Below are 22,691 nucleotides of genomic sequence, written 5' to 3' on the forward strand. Positions count from 1 at the left end.
TCACACTTCTTTGTTATAATTGTTTATCTTTTCTGCTAGCCTGGGAACTTTGTCTATCTGTCTCATCACTGTGTTGCCTTAACACAGGAAAGGACCTGAGACACAGTGAGTGCTTTATAAATATTAAGCGAATGAACCAGTAATTTTTTTATCCCAGCATCCAGCATTATACTTGGTAAAAACAAGTCCTCAATGATAGTTGAATTAACAGATTGTTATTGAACTAAAGATATGTGATTAAGCAACATGTAACAAGCAAAATTAATATTGTGCAAGCTTTGTCCTTAAGGAGCACATATCCTTTTTAATTGGGCTTAATGAGAGATGGCTCCCTAGAACAGGCGGTTTTTGAAGGAGAAGTGGAGAAAATAAAAATTCTTACCTAGTGGAATGTAAAGGGGAAATGTAAAGATAACAACGTCTATGCAGAAGAAAATCATGTTCTTAAGACATGGGCAACTTCTAGTTGAAGTCTGGTGTGACCAGGAAGTGTTCTATCCTGGGATCTACTGTCAGGCAGCTAGCTTTCTTTTTCTCTACCTTGAATGCTGGGATTCAGCCAGGGAATCACCTGGAGACTCTCATTACTGCCAGCAGTTAAATACTGAACTATATTGCTTCTCTAATGCTTTTAAAAAAATCATTTCACTATAGAGAATGTAAGATTCCTACCAAGTTTTATATTCATAGCCTTTAAATTTTCATTAAATTTTTACATCAAAATAAACTTAGAATAAATTTTGCAAGAATATTTGGTCTAGTTATTTTTGGCCTACACTAACATACAATGGCCACTCTGTTTTCTTTGCTCTAAAGTTTCTTTGTGCACTATTCCTTGAACATGGGCCTCATGTTCTAACTGTACTTAGATGAAAACGTGTTAATTTCACTAATGATTTAATATCTTTTCATAGATTAATAGTTTAGGCTACATAAAATGTTAATTAGCAGTATAGGTGTGTACTGAGATATTTGTTGAAAATCTTGTGGAGAGAATAAAAATGATAAAAGAGATACCTAAGAAAATCTTTTCTCAGATATGGCTTACTAAACAGAGGACAGGTTAATGACTCCAAATAATGATTTTTTAAGGGAATATTGACAATGTCAATAACTTTGAAACAAAGGTAAGGATCTGAATTCAAGGATGTGCTTGGGTTGCTTTTCTATTTTACAATGATTTAGAATCTGTAACTTTTTATCTGGGGCTCCATCTATTAGTGGTTTATTAGCATGAGTTTGATTAAAACTGTGATTTAATAAGTCAGAAATATAATGACCTAGCCATCCTATTTTATAGAAGGTGCATTAAACTTGATATAAAACTGATATACACAATGGGCTGATAAATTAATGAGACAGTTCACAGAAGTCATACATGAAAATCAGTCTGTTATTACCCACAACTCATATATTTTTCAAAACTTGGAAATAAATGTAGGTTTCATTTCCGAAGTCACATTACACAAGTTACAGTTTCAATATGAGGAAATTTTTCCAGATTTAGAGGACATATCTGAAAATGAATGTTTGCAAGGCAATTTATAGTTTCCAAAGAGCTTTTCTCATTAATTATGTCAGAAAACTGAATAATGATGTGATTATTAAAGGTTAATTAAGCAAATAGTTGTGAAGTAATTGGGAGGTAATCTATTTCTAATTTAACAGGTCAATCAGGGGTATTTAGGAAATATTTTGATAGTTAACAACTCTAGCCAAAACAAAAAGATACTTAAATGGCTCCCCCATTGAAAAGAATAAGCGTGTGTTTGGTGATAAATCAATTGTTTCAAGGAGCTGGGATGAGGATTCCTAATTTCACCGTTTTGATGATTTAAGAGGTTTTATGAGGATTCTGAACTCTTCTCTCCCAATGTTAATCCATGCCTTATATTATTTTGACACTTTGGAATAAAATATCCGAAGAAAGTAACTATGAGAAGGCACGGAGGGACGTGCTCATCAGTGAAACAGCCCTTTTCTTGTGGGAAGTAACACATTTTGGTTATTGACGATACAGAAGAGTGAATAAAAATCCAACTCAACAAAATCAACAACCAAACAGGAATCCCCAAGTGTATAACCATACAAAGAAATGTTCTTAACAATTTTTCCATGAGGGCGGTCTATAAAATGATCGCTATTCTCACCAGCAGTGGCACTACAAACTGCTTTCTCCCAACTTCGGGTAGCTGCCTCACGATCACCAAGTGGTTTGAAATCATATCCCGTTTGCTCTCGGTTTATTGGCAAAAGACACGATTCCCAGGCACGAAAATGCGAAGTGCCCCGCCAAGGTACAGGTACAGCTGTAGCAGTGACTGCCCGGGGATCCGTCCCGGCCCCGCACGAGCCGAAGGAGTGGACACGGGCACCTTTGTCTGTGCCCGGCTCCCCGGGCCCGGGCCGAGCGACGCGGGGCGGGCGCGGACCCCGCGGTCCGGGCGGGTCCCGGCCCTGCCCCGGGGGAGCGGCGAGGGCGGCCGGCCTGGAAGCGAGGTCAGCGGCGGCGCGGCCGGCCCCCTCCCACGGGAGCCGCGCCAGGTCCCAGCCAGAGCCGGGCGGGTTCGCTATTGTTTTTGGCGAGCACATAAATCCCCGCGCCGACCCTGTGCGCACCCAGGCTTCCTCCCGGAGGCCATTCGGTTTCCTCTGAGGCCCTATATAGAGGGCCGCGGCCCGGGCTGCGCGGAGGTGCGCGCCCGCTCCGGCCTCCCGACCAGCCTGCGCTCCGAGCGCCGTCGCCCGCGGGTCTCTGCCGCCAGAGGCGCCTGGGAGGTGAGAGGGGAGGACCGCTCCCGGCGAGGAGCGGGAGGCGGGGGCACGCGGGGCCAAGGGGCTGCGGCGGGCGGGCGGGAGGAGGCGGCCCTGCTTCTCCGGGGTTTCCCTGACGCCAGCAGCAGCGCCCGTCGCGCGCGTCCCGCGCCCGTCCGCGGCCCGGGAGAGGGGGAGGGGAGCGGGCCCGCCACGGCCCGCGAGGCGGCAGCCGGGATTGGAGCGGGGGCGGGCCGCGCGCGGAGCCAGCGGGTGCGGGCGAGGGAGGCGCGCGCTTGCGCGTGCGCGGGAGTGCGCGCTCCGGCCGCCGCCCCCGTCCCCGCCGCCCGCGGTCTCCGCCCCCTTCGCGCTGGTGTGTGGAGCCGGAGTCGGCGGCGGGTGGCGGCGCCTGGAACCTGGACACCGATCCACCCCCCCGCCCGGAATGTACTGACTCCCCTCTCGCTCTCCTCCCCTCCCCGCCCCCCTGCAGGAGGGAGGCGCCCCCGAGTCTCCCCTCCCGCGAGAGGGGCCGCGCGGGCCGGGCCGGGCCGGGCTGGAGCGGCGGCCGCGGGAGTCGAGCCTGCGGCGAGGACCGGCTGAGGCGCGCGGGAGGGAAGGAGGCTAGGGCTCCGCGGCGCTGTCGCCGCCGCCGCTCACTCTCGGGGAAGAGATGGCGGCGGAGCGGGGCGCCCGGCGACTCCTCGGCACCTCCTCCTTCTGGCTCTGCTGCCTGCTGCTGCTCGGGCGCCGGGCGCCGGGCGCCGCGGCCGCCAGGAGCGGCTCCTCGCCGCAGTCCCCAGGTAAGCGGCGGCGCGGGCCCGGGGCGCCGGTGGGGGCGGGGGCGCGGCTCCGCTCCGGCGGCTGCGGCTGCGGTGTTTTTGTTTAGGATCCTGGAGGAAACGTGCGGGAACTTCTCTGCCCCGGCTCGGGCTGCCGAAGAGAAAGGGGGTCGCGCCTGGTGGAGAGGGGGTGGGCAGGAGGGGCGCCACCGGGGGAGGGCCAGCGCGGGCGCAGGTCGGTCCGGGGTCTAGTTCTGTGCTTTGTGCCCAGAGGCAGGTTCACCCCTCGCCTCCCTCCCCTCCCCCAGGCTCATCCCACTTGTAAGAGTGGGACATTCTTGTGCTCGCACAGGCACCAGTAGAGGCCACTACACACCTCATTAAATAAACAATCGTACGGCCAATTCATTAATTTTCAGGAAAGGAAGGGGGAGGGGGCTTGAACTCCTCAGTCCCTGGCTAGGGATTTCCTAGCTTCTGAGGTCTCGGGGAGCGCTGGCTGGCCTCGAGGGACCCTCGCGCAGGGCGTGGAGCCGGGCCTGCGGGGAGAGGGGGCGTCGGCGGGGCACCCTCGCCCCTCGCAACCCACGGTGTTGGCTTAACGATGAGGACGCCTGCGAGAGTGGCTCCGAGTGATTGTATCTGTTCGTGTTTCCGTTATGAAATGCCTCTTCTTTCCTGGGGATTGCAACTATTTTTACAGCCTGTTAACCACTCTTAACCTAGGGAATTGCCTAGGCATCGGATTTTAAGTACTTATACGTTGTTTTCAAGTGGTATTATATAAACGTATTGAACCTCAAAAGCCATTTTCTTTTTTTTTTTAATATTAAGGATTGCTGAAATCACCTGCATTTGTATTTATTTAAGGGAACCAGTTAACAAAAATACTAAGCCTTCTGGTGAGGATATTACAGTATAGTTGAGGAGCAGAATACACTCAAAGCAGTTGAAGGGCAGATTAGTGTTTGATCTGTTAAAATTGTTTAACCAAGGTGGCATATCATGAAACTTGGCAGACTTTCGCTTGTGTGAGATATGAAATTTTTACATTTGAAAATAATCAGGTACAGTGGCAACTTGTAATTGCTAAAGGAATCCTTGTTTTTCTCTGACTTATATGAAATAAAATGTAAGATCACACTGCAGTGCAACTGGGTGATAAACTTTTGATTTCCTTGCAGAGTATATGTGTATGTAGCTCGTGGCTTTTGCCACTGTTAAAGAACAGCTTTAAACCTAAAGCGCCAGTGGGTATTATCAAAACAGCTACACAAACAATAGTGTTTTAATATCAAATTATCCTCTCATGTCATGCACACTTGCACATGATGGTTTTAGCACACACATTTCGAGTCTGAAATGTAAGTGATTGAGCCGACTCTTTTTTTTTAAATGGGAACGGACAAGAGAAATGTACCTATCTTGGAAAACAAGTTCCTCTTTATTCATGTTTAATTTTATATGTAAATTTATATGTAGTTCATCATATTATGTATTTTTAAGATAATAGGTGGAGTTTTGGGTCAAAGTTTTGTCAGTAATTTTGTAAGTAGCTGAAGTGCTAATAATCTTATTACTTAGATTAATAAAAATAATGTAATGCTTTCTGTTAGGAAGTGGTCTTAACATCTATTTCAATATTAACTCAATTGATGGGTTTTTCTTTTTATCTTTTTCACTGATGAGATGCAAGGCATATGCTATCTGTCTTCATGGAGTTTATAGTCTCTTGTATGGGTGGTAAAGATAGCCATTCAACTGCTAATTATATAATTAATTGTGATAAACACTACAAAGGAGAACAATAGGTTTTGAGAAAGTATGTACTGGAGTGACCTAACCTAGTCTGGATGTCAGGATGTCTCAGAATAAATGAGAGCTGACTGGTGAGGAGGAGTGGAGGTGGAGAAACTCACAGCCAATTAGTGGTGTAGTTGGTTCTAGAACACAAATCCTCTGAATCTCCATTCTCGGTCCAGAGTCCTTTCTATAAACCACTGTGTCTCCTTACAAAAGTGAAAGGAATAACTGCAATAAGGAGGGGTTGGTCAGTTCTGTCACATACTGCGGAAGAGATCAAGGGAATGGAGAACTGAGTAAGCAGCAACTAGAACAAGCTATCAGTAAATCAGATGTCATTTTTCAGTGGTTTTATTTTTCTTGTAGCTTCGTAGACTCAAAGGTTTTTGTAGGAGGTTATAGGAAGTAGATGCTAGGAGAATGGAGATGTTCAGTATTAAAAGGTGGAGAAAAGTAGAGGTGTGTCACAACAGGGTAAATTGAAGGTGTTTTTCCATCTTAGGGTAGACATAGGCATGTGGAGGTGAAGGGAAAAGGAAGGAGTGAAGGGCTGGTGATCGAAATGGAGGATCGGTGGAAATGATTAGGCACACAGTCTGGTTTTAGGAAGGAATGAAGGGCATATTACTGAAGAGATATGTAGGGACCTCAGGGAAGATGACATGACAGAGCAGCCTGTGCAGTGCAAATATTTTCTATTCAGAGTGAATATCCTTCTTTGATGACTCTATAGCTTATGCTGAAACCATTTATTTGATGACATGAATGATGGCCTCACGAAGTAGTCCATTCCTGTTTTGAATAGCTTCTGTTAGAAAATTTTGCTTTATGCAGTGCATTTAACTGTAATTCTCATCCCTCCCATCCTCCTCGAATTTTTTCCTCTTTTCTCCCTTGCCTTTTTTTGGCATCACCCTATCTTCTGATTCATTTCTTCTCTGATGGATTTATTTGTTTTTCAGATATTTCTTTTACCCACTAATTAAATACTGATATCTGAAGTTTATCTCATTTTGTGTACTTTCTACTTGTCTTCAGCTGCTACCTGTAAGCCAGTGACTCTCCTAGTCCACTTTTCTTCACACACAACTTAGTAGCTTCACTGAATAGACTACTTATGTTTCACAAGTCCAAAGGTAAACTCATTTTTGTTCTCTTCCCTTCTGCTCCCTTCATCCCCTTTCTCTAAACAACAAACCAGTTCCTGGCCTGGGACTCTCATGTTGGAATGATTGCATGGATTTGTCTTCTTATGTTACCTGCTGTGGCATCACTGTTCATCCGCTTGCACAAGTTGAGATCTGGGAGACCTCTTCTTTTCCTCGTTCCCATGACCAATAGTTGTGTTTGATTTTTACCTCGCAGATAGTTCTTGAATCTGAATGTACATCTTTCCATCTTCATCCCCATCTGGACTAACAATAGTGGCTCCATAATTAACCTCTTTGTCTTCACTATTACTGTCTAGAAGTCTGTCCTTCTGGAATGCGCTTTCTGAAATACTTTCCTGAGCATGCCATGCTCCTACTTAGATCTCTTATTAGTGTTACATAGCTTGGGTGTTAGAGTCTAAACTCCTTGGTGTGGAGACTACGGGGCCCTTTGTGTTCTTTACAACTACTCTCCCAACCCCAGATTAAAACCTCATCTCTTGGCATGCCTTATATGTACCTTGTGTCCCACCATTCCAGATTAGCCAGAGCGTCACGTCTCCATGCCTTCACACTTGTTCTTTCTTCCTGTTAAAGCCACTTCACACATTGTCCACTTCTGAAACTCCTCATCTAGTTAGTGAATTTTCCTCTACCAGCTCCCTACCCCAAAGAGTTGTAGTCATCATTCTCTGTGTTCCCATAGTTTTCTGAGTACTTTTTATCTTGTTACTTATTTTCTTGTCTCATTTGCTAGTCTCACCCTCTTCAGGGTTGGCACTTGTCTAACTCACCTTTATATCCCTCATGTAGCACAAGCATCTGGCACAGAGTAGATAACCAGTAAATGTTTGCTGAATGAAAGTTGAGTTGGTTTTGTGTTTAACTCCTAGGACCATGCAGCACAAATCTGATTTCTTTATATGATGGCTCTTCGCATGTATAATGACAGACTTCATGTGTGTATGTTTGCATTTGTATGTGGGTTTTGACCCCCACCCCCAACCTTACCTTTTTTAAGTTATTCATCCTTAATTCCTTTAGCCACTGTTCATATTACTTAGTTTTCTGGCACTTTGTGAGCTTGATTGTCCTCCTGGATATGCTACTGTTTTAGTGTTTATTAGTTTTGTCATCTTTGGAAAGATTTTGATCTTACTGAGTTGTCTATAGAAAAGGATTGATGCCCTGCTCTGCCTGTCTATTAGGATGTGGTATAAAAGATTTCATAGAATTCTGGGATGAATGTTCAAAACAGTTAAGAAATGTGACCGCTCTTTGTAAACTCTGTGAAAATTAATACATGAGGTGGGATAGTGGAAAAAGACTTATATGAAGATTTAGAGTATGACTCATGGTTCTACAACTTCACATCTATCGGCCTATAGTTGGGGTCTGTAGGCAGACAAGAATAATACCTCGCCTGTTTAGCTGGATTGTCAGAAAAATGAAGTGTAAAATTGTTTATAAAATGTAAAGTACTATATCTGTGTAAAATGGCTTTAATGTTTCTTTATGAACTTTAAAAATATACTATATCTATTAAATAATTTGAAAGTGTAGATTTTTTTTCTTTTGGCTTAATTGGTTATTATTAGTTTCTCCCTTAGGAGTTTTCTCTACCTCAGTAAAAATACTGGGGTAACAGTAATAAATCTCATCATATGGAGGATCTATGTATTTAATAGTCTTTTTTTTCTAAACACTTTATTAGTGACTTCCATGTAATTAGGAGGTATTTACTATATCATTGGTAAGTGTTTTGGCTTCTGGGTAAAATTGCACTAATAATAGGAGAATAGTCAGGGGAAATGACAATAGGTAAGATCATATTGACCAGAGAGCTAAGTTAGGTGAGGAAAAGTTTTGTATTTAAGATTTTAAAAAATTGACTTTGTCATGGAGCACAGGCTAGTGAAGGATGATTTTAAAATAGAACCTAAATTTTGGATTCATTTAGATTGAAGAGTTCTTTAATTCAGAAAATTTTGGAAATAGAAGTCATTCAGACCCTAGTATAATTTTGGTATATTTCTTTCATTTGCTGTTTGTATAACACATCCTTTTTACATTGTAATCATGGTATATGTACAACTTTAAATGTTTTCCCTTAACATATCATTTTTCTTTGTTGCTAAATTATCTTTAAATCATTTCATTTTTAAAAACTTATTTAAAATATTTAAATACATGTTTATAGTCAAACAATATAGAAGTATATAAAGTAAAAGATTTTATCACTTATATCAACACATTCCCTTTTTAAGTCCCTAAATAACCACTTTGAATACTCCCCCACCCCTGCATTTACAGATGTGTGTATAGTGCTATTTTTTACCCATAAGCAGAGTCATATTACCTTTGTTTTGTTTTTCAACTTGCTTTTTGCACTTAGTGGAGATCCTTTCATGCCAGTACATATAGATTTTCCTATAAGCATTATTTAAATGTTTGTGTAATATTCCAGGGAACAAGTATAACATTAATAGTGGCCAATAAAAGTAGTATTTATAGAACACTCAATTTCAGGAACTGTGCCAAGCTCTTTTACATAAATTTAATCTGGAAGATGGTAATATCCTCACATTCCACAGATGAGGAAACCGCGTTTCAAATATTAAGTGCCTTGTAGAGGTTTCACAGCAGTCATGTGGAGAAGTTGACATTCACATCCAGGTCTTTCCAATTCCAGAGCCTATGTTCTTTATTACTCTGCATACTGCTGCTAATTATCTATTCTTCGGTTGTGGATATTGCAGTTGTTGTCACTATTTACTACGATAAAGAATGGTGTGATAAACATCTTGCAGTGGTCTTTCCCCTGAGTATTTTGGATCCCCACATTTGGAATTATTTTTCACATTCGGTGAAAAGATATTTTTTGTATGTATATGGGGGTCAGGGTTCCATTTATTGTAGAAGAGTAATGATATCATTAGGAATAATGCCATTGATTAATACTTTGACAACTTTTTCAAGATATTTTCACCTTTAATTGTAAACTTTGAATACTTCAGGCCATTATTTTAAAATGCAGGTCCCATTGCTTCTCTGTTTCATCTGTTAACTGAAGGGTTGAGCTAATTGATAGGTAATGTCAAAGATTCCTTCTACCTCCAAGTTTCTCTTACTCTGGTGTCTGTAAAATTGAGCAGTGGATTTATCTCAGCTAAATAACCTCTATTCAGTTCTTGTGTTTGAACACTGGTCATTTCTAGTTTTGGATGCAATAATTACCTTTTGTCATTCTATAAAGCTCAAGTTATTGTACATCTTTTTTTTTTCTGGCATAAAGTAGGATATGATTGGGAAACTCTTCTATATTGCTTGTAAATGATTGTATATGATTTTATTTTATATGTGTAAAAATAGCTGTAGGGCCGAGTTGATGAAATATAGGTTCATTGTTAGCCAATTGTGAGATATTTTAAGTTACAGTATTACGAGAAGTATTTGATGCTTACTTTTAGGCTTGGAAGGGTTATAAACTGACCAGGTTACAGAACTAGCTCAAGTGAGCAGGTTTTTTTTTTTTTTTTTTTTTATTTCGGCATATTATGGGGGTACAGATTTTAAGGTTTCAATAAATGCCCATTTCCCCCCCTCCCCCCAAAAGTCTGAGTCTCCATCATGACCATCCCCCAGATGGTGCACATCTCACTCATTATGTATGTATATACCCGCCCCTCCTCCCCCCTCCCACCTGCCCAATACCCTATTACTGTAGTACCTATGTGTCCACTTAGGTACTACTCAGTTAATACCAGTTTGCTGGAGAATATATCTGGTGCTTGTTTTTCCATTCTTGGGATACTTCACTTAGTAGTATGGGTTCCAGCTCTAACCAGGAAAATATAAGATGTGCTATATCGCCATTGTTTCTTAGAGCTGAATAGTACTCCATGGTATACATATACCACATTTTATTAATCCATTCTTGGATTGATGGGCACTTGGGCTGTTTCCACAGCCTTGCAATTATGAATTGTGCTGCTATAAACATTCGAGTGCAGGTGTCTTTTTTGTAGAGTGTCATTGGATCATTTGGGTAGATGCCCAGCAATGGGATTGCTGGATCAAATGGTAGATTCACTTGTATCGCTTTAAGGTATCTCCATATTGCTTTCCACAGAGGTAGAAATGAGCAGGTTTTAATCCCCTTTTTGACCACCTATATAAAGAAAGGGCAGAGAATTATGGTGGTTATATATGTTTTATCATACTGAATCAGTACTTGAATTCTTTTTTTTTTTTTTTTTTTTTTTTTTGAGACAGAGTCTCGCTTTCTTGCCTAGGCTAGAGTGAGTGCCGTGGCGTCAGCCTAGCTCACAGCAACCTCAAACTCCTGGGCTCAAGTGATCCTCCTGCCTCAGCCTCCCGAGTAGCTGGGACTACAGGCACAAGCCACCATGCCCGGCTGATATATATATATATATATATATATATATATATATATATTAGTTGGCCAATTAATTTCTTTCTATTTTTATGGTAGAGATGGGGTCTCGCTCAGGTTGGTTTTGAACTCCTGACCTTGAGCAATCCGCCCGCCTCGGCCTCCCAGAGTGCTAGGATTACAGGCGTGAACCACCGCGCCCGGCCAGTACTTGAATTCTTGATGAGGAGTTAGCAGTTCAGTAGCCTGAAATTCAGATCGTGTTCTTGCTTTTCATTTTTAAAAGAACCGCTAGAATTCACCTTCTTTAAAATTCTTTTATAGGAAGAACTTTTAAATTTAATTTTTCAGTAAGTCAAACAATTCTGTAGCCAAAGCTAAAAGTTTAAGTAACTTTTGGCTAGTTGCAAATACATGTCTTTGAGGGCTAATCATGTACAAAGTTATGTGCTGTGGAAACACCAAGATGAACTGGACCTGTTTCTGTCCTTAGGAAGCCTTTGGTCTAACAACAGAGATAAGATAGATAATAGATAACTTGATTTGGGGAGAGAAAGTGCCATTACTGCTGTAAGTGGAAAAACACATTCTGGAATCAGTGTTACCATTGATCAAGGAATAGTGTTGCTTTCTCTCATAATTTTGGTTCTATATCTTTAGAGTAGTCTTGAGTTTTATAAAACCAGTAGACTAGAGTCCTCAAGAGGGAGTTATTTCTCGTTACCTCTAAGTGAGTATTAGAATGTTTGAATATATGAAAATGCTCATAATGGAGCTGTCTGGGGGTGCAGCTACTCCCATGTCTTCTGGAGATCTGGTGATTGATCTTACTGGTTTTCTGAATTTATTATTGGTAAGGAATAGCCAGTAAAACTTACTGGGGGGTCACGAGCAGAGCGAATTTTTGAAATGATACTACATAGAAATTGAGTACAGAATATTTCTGTTTTCTTCTATGGAATAAGTGATTAAAAAAATTTTACCAGAGTGTATCTTTGTGAGATCTAGTTAAAATAATGGCATCATAACTTTACAAATTCAGAGATAGAATAACAAATTATGTTTCCTTTATAATTTTTTATTCATAGCATAACTTTAAATGCAGCAACCAAAATTTGAAGATCATTTTGGTGAATCCTTGAGAGCCTTTGAAGTTTGAGGTGGGATTATTAATTGTTTTAAATTTATATAATATTATATATCCAAGGGATTGTGTATAGAAATTCTTATGGCGATAACTCCTTTGTTTATAGTATCTCATCTATATAGAACTCAACCATTATATTCCCTATATCCAGAATATAACTGAAGACCAGGGAATAAGAGAAAGCATTTTCAAAGTCCATGCCTCAAAGTAAACAAGTGTCTCAGAGTCCCAAGGGTCCTTGTTCATATTCTATCTTTAATTCATATGCAGTTCTAACAAACAGTGTAATCTAATTTCTAAGCCTGTAGCTGATCAGAAGTGGGTAGAAGGACTATCTTGGGAATGTCCTCAACAGGAGTTTGTGACAGTTGCAAGGAAGGAGACTTAAAATAAGCATAAGAACACAAAGTTCTTCCCATAAACAGAAATAATCGTCTCAGCCAGGTTGAGGAAAACTTCTTCCCTTCTCCATTACTGCTAATGGATCTTTCCTGCCCCTGGCCCTTCCTTTTGCTCCTCATTCTATAGATATAGAATCTGTCCGAGAGATACATCTTACTTCAGACATCTCTAGAGTCTTGGCTCCCTTTAAGTTAGTATGGGTTCAGATTGATGCCCGAGGTGAGAGGAGTGGAAATGTGACTAAGAGGGGAGAGGGAGTGGCAGGGCATGGTTCCTTTCCTGCTGGTCCCTACCCCTCTGGTTGTGGCATTTATCTTTTTTTTTTTTTTTAATGGTTTGAATGTTTTATTCCTGAAAGAATGGCTCTTATAAAGTGTGAAAAGTGTTTGAAAGGTAGAAGAGCATCAGTGGATATTTATTTTGTTATTATTTTGTTCATCTTCCAGTTGAGCCCTCATCTTTTTCAGAGTATTACAGGGGTACAAAAGTTCTGGCTACCTTGTACCCATTAGGTGTGATTTCACTCATCCCCTCCCCCATCTGCATGATTTCTGTTTAGTTTTATTTCCATCTGTGCACATGAGTGCTAATTGGTTAGTTCCAATTTAATAGTGAGTACATGTAGTGATGTCTTTATTAATAGCATTGCTAAACCTGGTTGCTAAAATATGTAAGTGGGGTTTTTATTTTTGGATAAATTTAATTGTTGATTTGAGTTTTTAAAAAAATTAAAAACATCATAAAATTTCAAATACTATGGTAAAATAAAATGTGAAATTATACATTTCAACCCTCTCCCCAGAGTTATCACATTTAATAGTTATGGACTTTCTGTTTTATATATACAATTATATGCTTAAAATATATGGTACACATATATAACAATAAAATAGTTGGATTATACTGTGCATACTGATTTTCAACTTGTTTTAGGACATCTATGTGAATATGTTTAAGTTTATTACAGTTGTTTTGATAACCTTATGACATTCTATTTCATGGATGTGTCATAATTAACCAATTTCCTTTTGCTCCCAAATTTTTGATTGCAAACACATGATGCAGTGAACTCATTTTACAAATGTCTTTGTGCACATGTGCAAGTATGCCATAGAATAAGTTTGTAGATATGAAATTGTAAGGCAAATATGTATATTAAAATTTTAATTAAAATTTTTGGTAGTAATTCCTAAATTGTTCACCAAAAAGCTGATTTAAGAGTGAGAACAATTTAAAACTTTATAACTTGTTAAAACTCTCATGGCTTCTTGTGGTTTAAGCATCCTGAGTAATTGAGTCAGTCTGCTTATCCGATTTCAGCTAACCATCATTGCTCATGTTCACCTGATGTGGATTCGTAAGTTTTAAAACTGTTCTGTTTTGAAGAAAATCAAAAGTTAAATATTTTATTCATTGATTTGAGTAACAAAAAGGAATTGAAATATGCTGTTACCTCTGTTAAGACAGAATGAACAGTTTTGGTTTAGTGTGATTATGTTACTTTAATCAATACTTGAATGCCAGTGTGGCTCAAGGTACGGTGGTGGTTTAAAGTGGAAAGTGGATTAAGAATGAAGCAGGAGAAACAAGTTTGAGGACAGAATATGATTTCTATTTTGGATACTTTGAACCTGAGATGCCAGCAGAACATCTCTGTAAAGGTATTACAGACAGAGGAACACGTCCTTGCTTTGGAAACCCAATATGGGTGTATGCCTGAGTCTTTGCCTCAGGTTTTCTTTTTCCTTCCTAAGTGGTATAAACTATTCTCCTTTCTTGAACTGTCACCTTTATCAGATAACTTGTGACTCTACATTTCTAGACTTTCTTCTTTTGTTTCTTTGTTACCTCTACTCTATTATTTCTTTCTGGTATTCCAAAGGTAAGTATATTTGTTTTCTTGTCTCTGCCCTCCATGACACTTTATTTCACCTTTTTTGTTGTGTCAGTTTTTGCTTTTTGCATTGTGAAATTATATTACTAGATACATGCAAATTTAGAATTGTTATCTTTCTGGTGAATGGACTTTTATCATTATGTTCAGTAATTCTATTCACCTTAAAGTCTAATTTTTCTGATATTAGCATAGCTATATCATCTGTCATTTGGTTAGTGTTTAAATGTTTCTATCCTTTTATTTTTAGCCTTTTGTAGTCTTATATTTATGTTGTGTGTGGAGCATGTGGTTAGATTTTGTTTTTGTTTTTGATTTTTAGAAATGGAGTCTTGCTCTGTTGCTCAGGTTGGTATGCCGTGGTGTAGTGGTGTGATCGTAGCTCACAACAGACTCAAACTCCTAGGGTCAAGCAATCCTCCCAGCTCAGTCACCCATGTAGCTGGGACTACAGTTGCATGCTACCATGCTCAGCTAATTTTTAAATTTTTTCTTTTTAGAGATGAGGGTCTTTCTATATTGTCTAGTCTGGTCTTGGACTTCTGGGCTGCAGTGATCCTCCCACCTCAATCTGAGTCCTATGCCGTGATTACAGAAGTGAGCCATTGTGCCTGGCTTGTGGCCTATTTTTTTGTGTGTGTGTTGTGTGTTTTTTTAAGTTTGACAATTTCTGTCTTTTTATTAGAATGTGTCTGTTTAATTTAATAACTGATATATTTGGCTTTAAATCTTCCATTTTATTATTCTGTTTGCTCTGCCTATTCTTTGTTCCTCTTTATCTCTTTTCTTGCATTTTTTTGGGATTATTTTAAGTTATTTAAACTTAATGATTTTAAACTTAAATGATTTTAAACTGATCTTAAGTTTAAATGATCTTAAACTTAAATGATTTTACATCATTCTTATTCTAGGTGCTGGGTAAGTACCTAGAATAAGAATGATGTAAAATGATAAAGTTCCTTTCGCCTGTAGATGTTTATCAAGAAACATCTGTGTGAGTAAATGGGACACTGCTAAGTAATGTTGGTTCTTTCCCTTATCCCTACAGGCATGTTATGGCCCTGGGTTAGGGTGCTAGGCAGGGAGAGTGAAGGCTTACAAAGACAATTCTGTACAAGTTTTTACTGAAAATGACATATAATAATTTACCACCCACCATACTGGACTGAGATAAACAATGAATGAGTTAATATGTATCCATGCTTAGAACAGACCTTGGCTTATCTTACTCATTAAATGTAAACTGTTATTGTTGTTGCTTTTATATACTAGATGGAGAGGCTAACTAAAAAGTCATGAAAATTAGATAATGCTAATGTGATTTGGTTTATGTTTTTATCTGATGGCTGTGTATAATTAGGTTGTTAAATGAGTAAGCTTATGTTGAGGAGGATAAGGATTTGTTTAGTTTGGGATACTTGGCTAAGTTTCTTAGGATTGGAGCTGGTTTTGAAGCCATGGCAGGTTTTTTTTTTTTTTTTTTTTTTGGTCAGGAGGGTAAAGTGATGTGAGGCACAGTAAAGGCAAAAGCAACAGAAATGTTCTTGATCAGTAAACCATTTCTTGAAAGGTTCATTTTTATTCCGAATTTTATCATTTGTTAAGTAGTGGTGATCATTAGATGACGAAATCATAGCCAGATGATCTTTCAAGATTGATCTACCTTGTTTCCCCAAAAATAAGACAGGGTCTTATATTTATTTTTCCTCAAGAAGACACCCAAGGGCTTATTTTCAGGGGATGTGTTATTTTCCCCTCAAAGCCTCAGCTTGCAGCACGCACAGGATGGCCGGGACCTGGCAGGGGGAGCCGCCCTTGTTGGTGGGGCTTCCTGCACCTTTCCGGTCACCTCTGGGAAAGTAGCTGTCACAATGGGGGAGATGAGAAGGGCTGCTCGTCTTCTTCACTGCTTCTCGAGGAAATGCATGGGTTGTGCAGATGCGCTGCATAGCCACGCCCATCACTAGGTCTCATTTTTTGGGGTAGGGCTTATATTGCACACATGCTTAGAAATCCTGCTAGGGCTTGTTTTATGGGTAGATCTTATTTTCGGGGAAATACATACACAGTATGTATGTTGGTAGGAAAAATGGTTGGAGACAGTGCTTGTTCCAATTTTCAATGCTTGAAAATTAATTTTATCATTACGTATTTGCTTGTTAAGTCTTCATTAATTTCCCATTAGATGTCGTGGGTATCTTTTATGAAAGGCTGATCTCTCTGGAGTTTATTCAGAGCCACAGAAATAAGTTTCAGGGTTGTGTGTATTGGGAAGTTCTGAGGAGTTAATGTTTGCCACTTTCTGAAGAAATGCTTATTTAAAAAAAATTTCGTGGAAGCTTTGTGGAAGAGTGGATTGACTTCTTTTTTCTTCAGACTACTTGTAGTTAAGCAGAGATTTTTTTCAGTTTTAGAGTTGGCCTTATATGTCAGTTATTGAAATTCGTAGGTAAGAAATGTCATAGATAACATTCTGGTACTTGGCAGTTCCACTTTGTTCACACATAGGTTTTCAGATTTGCCTCTGCATATGCATACTAGCTTGACCTTAATATAAAATTCCTGTGTCACAATCTTTTTCTTTCACACCTCAGTAGACAATACTCCCCCCTGCATTTAATGTTGTGTATAATGTTGTACTTAGTGTAATGTTAATGTAGTTAGGTACTAGGTACCCATATTTAAAAAAAAACACTATGTATGTAGATTTTTGTATGTGCTTGTGTGATTTGAGATTTAGAAATTTCACCAGGGTATGACTAGGTGGAAGTTCATTCATTCATTTTTTAAAAACCTGGTACAGTGGAGTTGCATTTTAGTTAGGCATCATCAAGTCATCAAGTAACTTGATAACTTTAAAGTCATAAAGTGATGTGAGAATTACATATCGTCATAATTCCCATTTAACATATCTTTAAAAAACTTGAAGTTTGAGGCTAATATTTTATATCTCAATAAGTTGGACATAGATAGTTTTTCCTCTAGTGTTGGAACAGATCATTTCTTTTGTTGACTACGAGATGAAGTGGAAAACTTATATTGTACAAAAACATTTTTTTAAAACTCTAGAATTATAGTGTGGTGAGATGATCATGGTAAGGGAGGCACTCTGTAGCTTTGTGAAACTGGGAGAACAAGTTCATATCTCTTGTTGCTTGCTTATACTGAATGGGGTGGATAGAAAGGCTTGTTTTATTTAAATTAGTTTATTCTCTTTCTCACTCTCAAATTTTAACTTAAAATGAATGTGTGTATGATTTGACTTCTCTGTACTTAGTGTACTCTCATTCTGAATACAGTAATCTATTTTAGGGTAGGAAAATTTTCTTCTTTTGTTTCTTTGTTACCTCTACTCTATTATTTCTTTCTGGTATTCCAAAGGTAAGTATATTTGTTTTCTTGTCTCTGCCCTCCATGACACTTTATTTCACCTTTTTTGTTGTGTCAGTTTTTGCTTTTTGCATTGTGAAATTATATTACTAGATACATGCAAATTTAGAATTGTTATCTTTCTGGTGAATGGACTTTTATCATTATGTTCAGTAATTCTATTCACCTTAAAGTCTAATTTTTCTGATATTAGCATAGCTATATCATCTGTCATTTGGTTAGTGTTTAAATGTTTCTATCCTTTTATTTTTAGCCTTTTGTAGTCTTATATTTATGTTGTGTGTGGAGCATGTGGTTAGATTTTGTTTTTGTTTTTGATTTTTAGAAATGGAGTCTTGCTCTGTTGCTCAGGTTGGTATGCCGTGGTGTAGTGGTGTGATCGTAGCTCACAACAGACTCAAACTCCTAGGGTCAAGCAATCCTCCCAGCTCAGTCACCCATGTAGCTGGGACTACAGTTGCATGCTACCATGCTCAGCTAATTTTTAAATTTTTTCTTTTTAGAGATGAGGGTCTTTCTATATTGTCTAGTCTGGTCTTGGACTTCTGGGCTGCAGTGATCCTCCCACCTCAATCTGAGTCCTATGCCGTGATTACAGAAGTGAGCCATTGTGCCTGGCTTGTGGCCTATTTTTTTGTGTGTGTGTTGTGTGTTTTTTTAAGTTTGACAATTTCTGTCTTTTTATTAGAATGTGTCTGTTTAATTTAATAACTGATATATTTGGCTTTAAATCTTCCATTTTATTATTCTGTTTGCTCTGCCTATTCTTTGTTCCTCTTTATCTCTTTTCTTGCATTTTTTTGGGATTATTTTAAGTTATTTAGTTTTTCCCTCTCTTTTATCAGTTATAATTTCTTTCACTATTCATTTAGTGGTTTCCATGTGCATCTTTGACATACTGCTTGAATCACTCTGGGACAATCCAAGGCCTCTGTAACACCTGAATTACATTTGTCCTTCTCTTCCAATTTTTATGTTATGTGGTAGTTGTCTTTCGTTCTGTTTATATTTAAGATCCACTGGACATTATTATTATGTCATTCATTTAGATTTGCCCACATATTTATTTTCTCAGTTGCTGTTCATTTTTTTCTGCATCTCTGAGATTCCATTTGGGATCATTTTCTTCTGCCTGGAGAATATCCTTTACTATTTGGTTAGGTCTGGTGGAGATGAATTCTCTCAGCTTTTATCTATCTGAAAACATCTGTATTTCATTTTCACTTTTGGATTTTTCTAGAGTTGGTGTTGGGTGTAGAATTCTAGGTAGTTTTTTCTTTCAGCCCTTTAAATATATTATCCTATTGTCCACTATGTCTTTTCTAGTGAGAAGTCAGCTGTCAGTCTTACTTTTCTCTTGTGGGTAATGTGCTCATTACCCTTTGGCCACTTTTAAGATTTGCTCTTCTGTTGTGGTTGTCAGAAATCTGACTATAATTTGCCTAATTATGGTTTTCTTTGTATTTATCCTGATTGTTGAGCTTCTTGTGTCTATGGGGTGATCACTTTAATCAAATTTGGAAAGTTTTTGGCTGTTATCCCTTCAAATATTTCTTCTGCCCCAATGGAATTTAGTTTGTTTAGGCTTCTTTTTATTCTTACTCTCTGATAGGTTCAGAAAAACTATGGTTTTGTATTATAGCTTATCTGCCTTGTTTTTGTTGTTAGATTAACAGCAACAGTCTCTTGTGACTTTACATTCTGACCAAAGGCAGCACTGCATTAATTGGGCTATTAATTTCATTTATTTCCTTTTTTAGTTTTAGAATTTCCATTCTGTTTTCTTTTATACTTTCCAGGTCTCTGCTGAAGTTCTCCATCTTGTGGTTTTATTCCTTTAACCCACTCCATCATATGTGTTCCCATGGGGGTTTGCTTTTAGGTCTGCTATTTCTCCTGTTTTGGGGGCTTGTCCTATCTTTTCATGTGCCTATATGTGATTGAGTGCCAGATACTGTGTATGAAAAATTATAGAGATTATCTGGATTATACTATCTTCTCTCAGAAAGGATTACCTTTGCTTCTGGTAAGTGGTCATGCTAGAGGTACTAACACTCTCAGATCACTTTATTCAGGAGTTGAGATGATTTAAAATTGGGCTTCAAACCCTATGAGTTGAAATATTTTAGATATACCTTTATTTCTTGAATGTAGCCCCTTGAGGCCCTAATCCTCAGCATAAGGGGTTTATCCTCCTTCTTGGCAGGCCCTTGCTCCAATTTTTGTCCTCTCAGGCAGGGCTGAGTTTGCGAAAAGCTATGCTCATCTCAGCCTCTTCAGCAGTGGCCTTTAGAATCTGCTGATACCTCTGGGTAAAAAGGAGCCCCAAATATCAGAGGTGTCTTTTTGTATTTTCTTTCTCTCTGGATCTTGGTTCCTCAGTTCTTCATTGCCTTGATTGCCTTCACACAGATACTTTGTATTTTGTCTAGTTTCTTTAGTTGCTCTAAGTGGAAGAGTTGTTCTGAGCCATCTACTCAGTCATTCCTGGATTCTCTCATTGCCCCTTTCTTCCTTTCTCTTATTTGTGTTCTGTGACAAATTTTCAAGCTTTGGTTTCTTTGTCATAAGCAATCTGCTCTTTGTTGCCCCCATTGTATTTCTTTGAAAAACTAGTTCAGTTGTTTTGTGGCCGAAAGAGATTTTTCCTGATTTCAGATTGTTCTCTTTTCATATACACAGTATTCTGTTAAGTTTCATTGGGAATCCCACACTTGGGAATTCTAATGATATTCTAAAATTTGTTCTTTCTTTGTCTTTCTCTCCCTCCCCCAGCACCACCTGCCCCTCAATTTTCCAGGGGAAATTTTTGTTCCAGTTGATAGAATAGTCACTTCTGGGTCTTTTCAAGTATTTATTTGGAGTGATCGTGATGATGGAATGGTGTTTATATGTGCTCAACATTGCTCTTTGAGATGGACTGTTTGAAGCTTATATCAGTTCCTGTTCTAATATTTTAGATATAGATGAAAGAAGAGAAAATTTTAGATTTGAAACAGTTTAACATTCCTAGATCATTGGTTTGGTGGTTAGCAGGGAGTTAAAGGCAAGATATAGTCAGACAACTGTGAGACATGGAGGTTTACTGTTAAAGCATTTGTTTTCAATGCTGAAATTTAAAAATTCAAAATTCAATGCTGGTATTTGGTTGTGGAGCTAGCAGTGGCAGCATCCTCTTTTGTTTTTGTCCTCACCTCTAAACTTTACTTAGCACATTATCCTCAGCGCCAGCCTTTTTTCTTGGAGGCATCATAGGTCCACGTATGCATGTCACAGGTCTGTGATTTCCAGTGGAGATACAAATTTTTTTTCTCAGATATTTTTATTTATTAAGAAATTTTTAAAAAAATTGGTTATTTCAGTGGATATTGGGGTGGGGTATTGGTGGGCATTAAATAATGCATCTTTTTTGGCAGTTTTGCCATCTTGAACTGATAATTAGACTGTGTGTTTTCTCCTGGTTGATTTACTTTGGTGTCTGAGCCGATTTAAAAAATTCAAAAAAATTTTTGGCAGGGCATGGTGGCTCACGCCTATAATCCTATCACTCTGGGAGGCTGAGGCGGGAGGATTGCTCAAGGTCAGGAGTTCTAAACCAGCCCGAGTGGGACCTGTCTCTACTAAAAATAGAAAGAAATTAATTGACCAACTAAAAATATATATACAAAAAATTAGCCGGGCATGGTGGCACATGCCTATAGTCCCAGCTACTCGGGAGGCTGAGACAGTTAGGATCACTTGAGCCCAAGAGATTGAGGTTGCTGTGAGCTAGGCTGATGCCATGGCACTCTGGCCCAGGCAACAGAATGAGACTCTGTCTCAAAAATTAAAAAAAAAAATTTTCATGTACATGTAGGTTAAAATTATGCAATCACAGACAGACTATACTAAGCTAATTAACTCTTGCCTGATAGAAACCCTTTGATGGAATGGGGCATTTTTTATTCAATACTTTTTGTGAATTTGACATGCACAGACATTTTTGTGAATGCTGATTATGTTTTCAGGGCTGTACCAGGTTATGGGATTATAGATGTGGGCAAGTCCCTTATTCTTATATACCTATTCTTAAGGCAGAGATATCTTTCTTTGAAACAGAGAGACTTTTCTTTGGGAGAACCAAAGTACCAATATTCATTTAAAAATTTTTTTTGGTTTTTAACCCAAAAAAGTTAGTTTTTTTGGTTTTTAACCCAAAAAAGTTAGTTAGTTTTTATTGAATGTAAATAAATATAAAGATGCTGATAATAGTTTTCATGTATGTAGCAAATGTTCCACTTAAAATTTTATGTATAATTTTGGTTGAGTTACTCATCTTTTTTTACAGCAAATTTCAGTATTCTCTGACTAGATGATCATATCAATTAATAAGGGTCAATATTATGTATACAATGGAATTTACTTATGTTACACGTATTTGGAAAGTAGGATGGTATGGCTGTTACGGTCATTTATTTTTTAATTTTTAAAATAAGAGATTCAGAGTCTAGTAAGGTAGGTAGGACATGAGACAGAAAAGTAGAGGTGTTACACATTCATTATGTAACTTTTTACTTAAAGGAAGAAGAATTAGGAATCCGTTTCTGTCTTAAATCTAGAGTTTGCTAGTTGGGAAATAATGCTTTGGAAGTGATTTGACAGATTGGGTGTAGTAGAAGGAATCAGGAAAAGGAGGCAGCTGGGGCCAAAGAGTAGATTGGAAAAGAAAATGGCTAGCTTTAATATGCTGTTACGGGAAGAACAATGTTATTTCTGCTACAGGCATAAAATACTCTGTACAGAGAGTTGGCTATTTTCATTTTAGATCCCTAACTAGTACAATGTATGGAAAGCTACTCAGACCAATGCTTTGTCATGATGTAAGTTAATTTCCATCATATGTTGTTCATCCTAGGTTAAATATGTATTTTATTTGTGTAATATTATAAACTTGATATAACAGAATACACTTGTGCCAGATTTTCAGTTTTCA

General features: G+C 38.8%; 1 protein-coding gene across 8 annotated transcripts in view; it reads left to right on the top strand.

The window, feature by feature from the left end:
• The first annotated feature begins 3,122 nt into the window (after positions 1-3,122).
• NEO1 (neogenin 1) overlaps positions 3,123-22,691 on the top strand; it is a 208,237-nt gene continuing 188,668 nt past the window's right edge. For 6 of the 8 annotated variants that reach the window (XM_012748207.3, XM_012748208.3, XM_012748209.3 and 3 more), the window contains exon 1: positions 3,124-3,557. In XM_012748207.3, the coding sequence (XP_012603661.2) occupies positions 3,428-3,557 (130 nt within the window). In that variant the 5' untranslated portion in view covers positions 3,124-3,427. Of the gene's footprint in view, positions 3,558-22,691 lie in introns of all 8 variants that reach the window. The other 2 variants (XM_012748213.3, XM_012748211.3) reach the window with 2 other exon arrangements.

This window comes from Microcebus murinus, chromosome 6, assembly GCF_040939455.1.
Source record: "Microcebus murinus isolate Inina chromosome 6, M.murinus_Inina_mat1.0, whole genome shotgun sequence".
Classification (NCBI taxonomy): Eukaryota; Metazoa; Chordata; class Mammalia; order Primates; family Cheirogaleidae; genus Microcebus; species Microcebus murinus.